This window comes from Musa acuminata, chromosome BXJ3-2 (assembly GCF_036884655.1).
Source record: "Musa acuminata AAA Group cultivar baxijiao chromosome BXJ3-2, Cavendish_Baxijiao_AAA, whole genome shotgun sequence".
NCBI classification, from domain to species: Eukaryota; Viridiplantae; Streptophyta; class Magnoliopsida; order Zingiberales; family Musaceae; genus Musa; species Musa acuminata.
In genome coordinates, this window is record NC_088350.1 from 1,267,802 (window position 1) to 1,277,394 (window position 9,593).

At 41.6% G+C, this 9,593-nt stretch overlaps 1 protein-coding gene across 3 annotated transcripts; it reads left to right on the plus strand.

Annotated features, from left to right (window-relative positions):
* The first annotated feature begins 1,873 nt into the window (after nucleotides 1-1,873).
* On the plus strand, nucleotides 1,874-8,086 carry LOC135631788 (receptor-like serine/threonine-protein kinase At2g45590). Of its 3 annotated transcripts, none has more exons than XR_010494502.1 (3): nucleotides 1,874-4,317; nucleotides 5,324-7,482; nucleotides 7,766-8,086. XR_010494502.1 is itself a non-coding variant. In XM_065139679.1 (1 exon), the coding sequence occupies exon 1, from the start codon at nucleotides 2,054-2,056 to the stop codon at nucleotides 4,319-4,321; it is 2,268 nt and encodes a 755-aa protein (XP_064995751.1). In that variant the 5' UTR covers nucleotides 1,874-2,053; the 3' UTR covers nucleotides 4,322-7,945. The 3 variants fall into 3 exon arrangements, 1 of the variants encoding a protein (XP_064995751.1); XR_010494503.1 differs by having other exon boundaries at nucleotides 5,324-5,516; nucleotides 6,658-8,086; XM_065139679.1 differs by having other exon boundaries at nucleotides 1,874-7,945.
* The last annotated feature ends 1,507 nt before the right edge of the window (nucleotides 8,087-9,593 follow it).

A 9,593-nucleotide genomic window follows, 5' to 3' on the forward strand; every position in this document is an offset into this window, starting at 1 on the left:
GACACCGTCTTTGTTTGTTTTCTGCAATGAGAGATTATACCGTGTTTAAAAATTCAGATGCAGACAACACAGTCTGTCCCTACAATGCGTTGCATAATTCAAACTCATCTACCGAACACAAATGGTGGAAGGGTAGATTGCCGCACTGAGCAAATTGCTGGTACATTTTTCCACCACAACATCACCCTTACCTGCATCGGAGGGAATCTACTACTGTCCTTTGCCCTTTCAGCTAATCACCTCTGTTTAATGTCATGAATTCAGTCACGGAAAGAAGGGGGAGTCGGTGTCAATTATTCGTGTCTAAAGTCGTGGCTCCAGCATTTCTGCAACTTTCCTGTTGCAAATAGTGTATGTATATATATAATTATATAATTAGATTTTTCTTTTATTTTTATAGATAGGGTGAAAATGAGATTCGCAAAACCTTAGGATGATTTGTCAAGATTTTTACTAGTCATGTTAGCCAGCACCTGTAGTTTCACTTTTTTTTTCCCTTTTTTTGGGAAAGTTAGATATGATATGTTTATAATTTAGCATGTAATATACTCTTTTCTTAACATTATTACTATTCACTATCGTTATCGGTGATTAATTTTGATTAAAAATAAATAATGAAGTAACTAAGGTACTTTTACTAATAAAACATGGTAATTAAATTTGATGGAAAATGTATTCAAAGAATCTCTTTATTATATATATATATTTATTTATTTATATTTGAGAAATAGTATGACTGCTGTATTCTTGGATAATTTTTCACATAAAATATACTAAAAAGAATTCGTCGTGGAAAATAAAAGAAAATTAGATATCTATCATTTACTAAAGTTTCAATGGATCATAATATTTTTTTTTATGGCAATAGTGTAACTACTTCAATCTTAAATTGTGTACCAACCCTAATCTTAAGCTATGGTGAAGTAATGCAGTCCTTATACTGTTTCCAAGAAGATCTTATAATTTATCAGAACTTGACTAAATAGCATCTAAATCTGCTCAATTCTTATAGCTTTTTGGGGTACATCCTACTTTCTAAAATGCAGTACATTTTTTAGCTCAAACCTGAAGTGGAAGAGTACTGTACCCTTTTCTTTTCTTTTCTTTTTTTGGTGTAATTTGATTATTCAGAGAAAAAAATATAGGATGAATTTTTTTAAAACAATCTAACTTTGAGAATTTTTTAGATAGTACCTCAACCTTCAAAAATTTTTATACAGCACATCCTTTTCCAAATTATCATTCTACTCCTATTAGTCACCCCCTAGCCATAATCATTTGGTTATACGTCTAATCCCGCTAGTCATCTTCTTCGCTTTAACTATTGTTCATCGCTCAGAGCACAAGGGTGATCGCGTACAAAGGTGACTAACAACATAGGCTTTGCTATCACTAGACCACAATCAGTGCCTCTCCTCCCCTCTGTCTCATTGGACCTATCGATCATAACTCTCTCACAAGGAAGGAGGGGTGCGAAGGCCACCGTCACCTCCTTCTTGCGTAAGGGTTATGGGCGATGTATGTAGAGATGAGATCCACTGAGTTAACAACCCCCCTTATTCCTTGCATAAGAGCTATGAGCAACAAATCCGACAAAGCAAAGGACAAAGAGAAATTGCTATTATGATCTAACAAGGATGCAAGACAATAATATAAAAGAGGAGAAGGATTTGATCGAGACAAGGATAAAATAATTTTTTTATACGACAAGAGACGTTATACGAGAAATTTTTAAGATTAAAATTTTTTTCATAAATTGTTAAAATAATTTTTTTTTAAAATTTATTAAAAATATATATTAAATTAAAATTAGAAGGATATATATATATATATATATATATGTTAAAAGAAAGTGAAAAAGGAGGAGCCAAATTTGCTTGTGACACGGACCCCTCTTTCACACACGCATCCATCACTGAAGAAAAAGCACACCAAGGGAGACATAGCAGTGCAGTAGAAGGAAAAGGGAGCAGACTTTTTCGCCCATTCCCTTTTCCGACTCTCATATATCCTCTCTGCTTTCTGAGACGAGGTGGGAGACTTGGACGCATTGATGCCTTCCCGTCCGCCGCCGGCGGCGGAACCGCCGGGTCCCCACCGGACCAACCACAACCACCACCATCACCACCACCGCCACGTCATTCCCATAGCGGCCATCGGAGGTGCCGCCGTCGTCCTGACCGTCACCCTGGTGGTGCTCCTCTATCGCCGTTTCGCCCGTGGCAGCCCCACCCCCACCGCCCCTTCGCCCCCGCCGCCCCCCGCTGGCCCGCTCCGTCGGTTTACCTACGCCCAGCTCCGGCGCGCCACCGCCTCCTTCGCCCCTTCTCTCCGCCTCGGACAGGGCGGCTTCGGCCCCGTCTTCCGCGGCGCCCTCCCGTCCGGCGAGGAGGTCGCCGTCAAGCTCATGGACTCTTGCGGTTCCCTCCAGGGTGAGCGCGAGTTCCACAACGAGCTCGCTCTCGCCGCCAATATCCTCGCTGTCCCATCCTACGCCGCCGCCGTCGTCCCGACCATCGGCTTCTGCTCCGACGACGATGGCCGACACCGGCGTTGGTGGCCTTGGTGGAGGCGGCGGGAGGCAGAAGAGCCACTGGAGCTCTCGGAAGCCGCCGCTGCCGCCGCGCCGCCCGGTCGGAAGCTTCTCCTGGTCTACGAGCTGATGCACAACGGAAGCCTCCAGGACGCGCTGTTGGACCGCCGGTGCCCGGAGCTGATGGACTGGCAGCGGCGGTTCGCGGTGGTGCTCGACGTCGCCCGCGGCCTCCACTTCCTCCACGCTGTCTGCGATCCAGCGGTGATACACGGCGATATCAAGCCTAGCAACATCCTCCTTGACGCTCACCTCTCGGCCAAGATCGGCGACTTCGGCCTCGCCCGGCTTAGATCCACCGCGACGGAGGATCACCTCCCTACCGAGGAGGAAATCAAAGTCGACATCGATCTAGACAAGCACGCGGTGAACGATTCGAAAACGTCAGGAAAGGAGAGAAAGAAAGACTCGGTGACCGTAGGAGGGCAGGATGACGCCTCGGCCGTGACCATGGGAGAGACGGCGGAGAGCATAACAACGACTACGACTGGGTTCGAGGAGCAAACTCCGAACGCTGGGGCGAATGGCATCGCCACCACCGACAGATCGGCGGAGGAAGATGAGGATTTCATGGTGGCATCGCCAGCTACCGCCGTGGACGTGGCCTCGGTTTCCGAGGCAGGAGCAGGCTTCGATAGAGTAAGCGTCGATAGTGGGAAGGACGCTTCCGCGTCGCGGAAGGGATGCGGCAAAAAGAAGGCCGGTGCTTCCTCGGGCAAGGACTGGTGGTGGAGGCAGGACATCAATGGCGGAGGACCAAACTCCGAGTCCGGAGGCAGCGTGAAGGACTATGTGATGGAATGGATTCGATCAGAGATCAAGAAGGAGAGGCCGAAGAGCGACTGGGTTACGGCCTCGACGGCCACTGCCGTTGAGGAGTGCTTGCCTAAGCCGTCCAACGGTGGGAGATCAGAGCGGAAGAAGAGTCATCGAAGGATGGAGTGGTGGGCCTCATTGGACGAGGAGAAGCCGAAGAAGAAAGAGAAGAGCCGGCCCGCTAGGGAGTGGTGGCGGGAGGAGTTCTGTGAGGAGCTGATGAAGAAACAGAAGCGGCAGCCAATGGCCAAGTCCAAGAGCAGCCATGAATGGTGGCAGAACGATGATGACTTTGCTTCACCTTCCGAGAAGAGTAATAGGAGGAAGAAGAATAGGAGCTATAGCCGTGGTAGTCGCAGCAGTATAGATTGGTGGATGGATCGAATTAGTGGGGAGATCAGGCCAACCGGAAGGAGAAGTAGCCGGGACTGGGCTAGCGGGGATATCCCAAAGAGTGGAACAGTGAGCAGCACCCCAAGCATGAGGGGCACTGTCTGCTATGTTGCTCCTGAGTACGGTGGTGGGGGGCCGCTTTCAGAGAAGTGCGATGTTTATAGTTTTGGTGTTCTTCTGTTGGTTATAATCTCAGGCAGGCGACCGCTGCAAGTGACAGCCTCGCCCATGTCAGAGTTTGAGCGAGCAAACCTCATCTCGTGGGCTCGACATCTTGCCCATTTGGGAAGGCTTCTGGAGCTTGCTGATCCCTGCCTCCGGTGTGTGGACAAAGAGCAAGCTCTTCTCTGCGTCACGGTTGCACTGCTCTGTCTGCAGAGATCTCCAGCTCGTCGCCCCTCCAGCAAGGAAATATTGGGTATGCTTACTGGTGAATCAGAGCCTCCACACCTCCCGCTTGAATTCTCACCATCACCACCAGGTGGGTTTTCATTCAAATCGCGGAAGAAGGCTCGGTGAGTTTAGACTTATTTCAGCATGACCATTTAGCTACATATAGTGTCGATTGTACATTTTAGAATTCCATTTATTTGGAGTTGGATGTAGAAAAGTCTGAAGAGAAAGTTCTATTTCGATTATGAAAGATTGATCCACATAATTGAAATATGAACCTGATGGAAGGGAGTGCTCTGAAACAATTGTCACCGTATCTGGCTGGTATCAGAACCTCATGCATAACTTACTAGAAACTCCTGCCAATAAAGGTTCCTATGATTCTGCCAGATCTTTTGCTTGTCTTTCTTTTAGACATGCATGATGGTAGTGCTTTCTGGGCCATGTGAACTTTTCTGTCTCTTCATTTTTTTTCAGTTCATGCAACTTTTGGTAAAGTAACCCAAGCTCTGGCCCATTTGTACCATGCCTTTTTGCATCAACCTTTTGTAATAAAGGGAAATAAGATCTCGAAGATCATCTTACTTCTTTCTTTTGCAAATTTAAATGCCTTGTCAAGTTCTTTATTACTCGTGTCAACAAGTAACCTAACTTCCAACTATCCATGCATTTTAAAATGGATTCACCTTTTTCTTTTATGTGCCCTGGTTGTTTGGTTTCATCAAACTCTTCTGCTAGCATGAGATGGCCTTGGTACCTGGTCTTCCAAAGAGATGTTACTGACAGTCCCAGGATCCATATCCAAGAGACAATCTGTATGAGAAGAGCAGAGAACATGTGTACAGGGCCAGATACTTTTGAAACTGGTTAAAAGAGAGTTTAGAAGTCATGCCATATATTTTACATAGACAGTAGTCTAATCGAAGATCCATGGCCAATACAGTTTTATGGAACTGTAATATTATAATTTATGGCAAGACTTTTCTAAGTTCCCCCAACCTCCATCTAACCAATATAATGATGGTCCATTGAATGGACATTTTTTTTATTGGAGGTCTGTGAATGACATTGACTAGATTCTGTCAGCTAGTTGATGTACTCTTTTTCATATATTGGCATCTTGAACAGGAATCAGGCAAAAAATAGTATTCAATTCAGGAAATGGGATTACTGCAATTACATCTCTTAAATCTTTATTTATAGTCTTGGGCTATAATAAAGAAATTGCATGTCAACTTGGTATTGTTGTCTCGAAGGCAAGGCATCTTATGGGATTGTTGGTATGAGTATTTTATTCCTTGAAAATTCATAGCAGATGCAGGTATGTTAATCCTTTTTTTAATTGAATATAACTCTATTGCTGGACAGTACTTGTTGTTTCTGCAAGCTAGAATCCTTTATTTAATTTCTGATACTGAGATATGATGGAAATTTTGAAGACATTGAGGAATATGTTAGTCAATAGAATTCACTCTACAAGAATTTGCTACTGATTATATGACTACCAAAAAGCTGAAGGCCCTTTCCGATATTTCTCTTTTTTTCTCTTACATTTCTTATGTGTAGTAATTAGCTGTTAGTGCATTCTGTCCCATGGTGAAATTTGTCTTGTACTTCAGGTAGAATTTAAGCTTGGGTAGCCATTTAGAAGATATTTTTTCATCCATTTTCTGGACCCGATGCATGCTTTTATGTATATCTTTGCTTGCCATTCTGCAAAAGAAATATGTTATTGATTGTGCTGTTATGGCCTAATGTTTCAAGTCTCTGATCTAGCCAGTGATACAGCATATCTATTATTTTCTTAAAATTTAATAGGCCATTAATGACTAGCTGTTACAGGATAATATGACATAGCAAGCTCCAGGCTTGATTAAGATTGTCCTTTATGTTGAGTCTTATCTAGTCTAGTCTAGAACATGCATGCTGTGACTTGCTACTACACTGCAAGCAATGAAGCTGAAAATAGAACAGAGGCACTTTTATTGCGTTATTTCAACTATCACAATGGTACTAGACATAAGAAAATTATGTTATAATATTATTATGCATCCTATATTTTCTAAGGTAGCTTCATTTCTTTTGTCTTTTACATATTTTGTCACTTTTTTCTTATTCTGCATTGATGTGCTCCACTTTAGCTATAAATCTTCCTGTAAGTGTCACTTAAAGTGATATTTTTGACATCAACCTCTTGCTGGCAAACAAGGAGGGCTTTAATTGATGGTTTGGAAGTATTATGAGTTGAAATAGTTGTCTGGTTTTTTATCATCATCAGTTGTTAGAAAAGATATAACCTGGACACCTAGCGCTTGATAAAAGGCCAATAGAATCAAAACTCTTTTAGATAAGGAATAGGCATGGGGATAAACAGGAAGATCTAATGATTGCATACTCATCCTTTTTAAACTATTTGTGCATTAGGCTGGTTAAGTGTTGTCAAACTGGTATGTTATTTGCAGGGTGACCTTGCTGGAAGAGTAAGAGATATCAGATGTAGTCACTTTGTGGCCATTCCAAGCCACCTTTCTATCCTTAAATGTCAGTACAGACAATCTATGTAAACCTATTCTTGGTAAATTTCTGCTGCAGCTCTGCATGCAACGAAGTTCCAGTTTGTGCTATACTTGTCAAAGAATATGATGGGCATCAATTCTGTACAGTTATTTGGAAGTTCCAGTATGTACTATACTTAACATTGACCAAGGATTGCCTTTTCGGGCACCAGACCCGTTTTGGCAATCTATCGGACCAGTATGTACTAGTCGGTATTGGTATACTGACACATGATATGCCAGTACATACTGGTGTTTTGACGAAGAAGAAAAAGAGGGTGAAGAGGAAGGGGCGGTGGAGGAATAGAGGAGGAAGAAGGAAGAAGAAGAAAGAAGAGGGGTGAGGAGAAGAAGCAGTTGCAGTGTACCTGGGAAACAGTGGCAAAGTGGTAGTGGCAAGGTGAAAGTGGAAGCGGCAGCGGCAGCGGCAGCGGTAGCGGTGAGGGCAGCAGCATCGTACGTGAGAAGAGGGCTCGTGTTCGCAAGTCTTTAATTGTTTTTCGTTTTTTTTAATACTGAGTTGGATAGGGGCTTTTTTGATTTTTTATTATTTTAACCGGATCACTCGAAATAGGGGTGGTCTGCATATTGGCCTACGCCTAAATCGGCATGTAATGTTTCTGGTGGTACACCAGTCCATGTTAATGACTGCTATCTAGGTTTTGAGTCATCTTCCTGGGGCACACGTGCAAAGTGATTATTACTGGCGAACTTCACCAAGACATATCAGAGGTAAGAACTTGTTCAGTATCATTCATGTTAATTTCCAAAGATCTAACACAGATGAAGGATTCTCTTCGTCTCTTTCTTGGCTAAACCTGCATGTAAAACCTTACTGAATGGCTGAAGACTTTTCTTTTGAGCTACGTGTTTGTACATTTACATGATCTGTTTTACCTTTTCCAGGAATCATGGTACAAATTGCATTTCTAATGTAGTGATTTATACTTTGCCTATTGGTGAATATTTTGCATTATTTAGCCGGCACATATCTTACAGAGTTGTTCTGGAGCAGGGTGGACAACCATTGGGTGAAACCATTGGAAGGTGAAGTCTGAGGAAGATGCAGCCGAATTCATGAAGAACATCAAATGGTGATGATCCGATTTCTCAAGTCTATTTCTTCATCAATTGTGTTAGGTGAAGATCAAGTCTTGTAGTTACCAAGTTTAAGAATTTAATATTGAAGTTTTCATTTCTTGGTGTTCTGATTGGATAGGATCAAAAGAAACTTTTATTTTGGAACTATGGTTTCGAATATTGGGTGTATTGGTACCCTATTGTCTGATATTTACGGGTCTTGATCCAAAATCGATATGCATATCATTCTCATCGCTCGGTCGATCTAGTTTGAATTTAAGACTTATTGCTTGTTTTGGATGAAAAACCAGAGCACATGGTTTTGAATATCATCAGGCCGATCGCTGCCTACCCTATTATCTGATATTTACTGGTCTTGATCCAAAATCGATATGCATATCAATCGGTCGGTCTTGTTCGAATTTTAAGACTTGTTTGTTTTGTTTTGGATGAAAAACCAATGTATATGGTTATGAATATCAGGTGGATCGCTACCTACTATCTAAAATTTATTAATTAACTCAATAATGATGATGATGATTATTATTATTATTATCTTTTTATTTTATTCCTCTCATGCTTCTTTGCCTCCAATTGCTCGTCGTTGGTATCGTCTCTCTTCTTCTCTCTTTATAGTGTCGATCACACGCGATATCATACATATTAGACCTGCACTAGTCGGGACTTAAAGACTAATATAGATTATTAGTAATATGGATTTAGAATCATGATTTGAACAAAAGTATATATGTTTACTGAGAGTACGGAGTGTGGTGAAGTTTGAGGAACAATGTGACGAGATGTAGTGGCCATTAATTACTAGGATATGGCGGAAGGGGAAAGATTAGATTACGATATGGCACATTGTCCTTTCCAATTTTGCAATCACTGCAGTCACAAAATGCAGAGGCAGAACTGTGGGTTGTTGGAGAAGATTTAAAGACGGTTAGTTCGAAGGAATGGATTCTTTAATATCGAAGTCAAAAATAGACAATAAATTGATGGAATGTCCATCCAAAATATTTTATCAATGAATATTATAAGTTGGTCTCACATCCCTACATGTTTCAGCTCACTATTTATTTAGCCTTTTATGCCACCTCTAATAGATTCTCTCTCTCTCTCTCTCTCTCTCTCTCTCTCTCTCCCTTTTGCAAGCATTAAGTTAATATAAGTCATTATTTTGCAAAAATAAAAAAATATTATTTCTAGATATACATCAAAATATACTGATAATAATAATAATAATAATAATAATAATAATAATAATAATAATAATCCATCCCAGATAGACATCAATGATGTGAATCCTAAAAGCTCAACATCACTTACGTGAATTAGGATTCATTTAGACCCATTCTAATAATGCATGAGTACCTACTCACCGTCTTTGGTTTCACAATAATGCAAAAGGAGTCTCGATAGGTGAAAAGGTTGGTTGGTGGTTGGTCAAGAAAAGGAGATGGGAGGAGTTAATGTCATTAAATAATGGAGGGTGAGCAATCCAAAGCTCGCTACTTCGAGTCGATACTTCATCTTACAATAGATTGATCAGTTGCAGAACCATCTTCAATTTTCTCATCCTTCACATCATTTAACACAGTTAGGCCATATACATCAAACGACATTTCCTAATTTTTCTCCTTAAGATGCTATCTCAATTTGATAAATTTGAGGATCCCATCAAACTCACTTCAACATCTCTTCTTTTTCGAGGCCACAAAAGTACACCGACTTTGCTCTATTTTTGAGATGGAACTTTC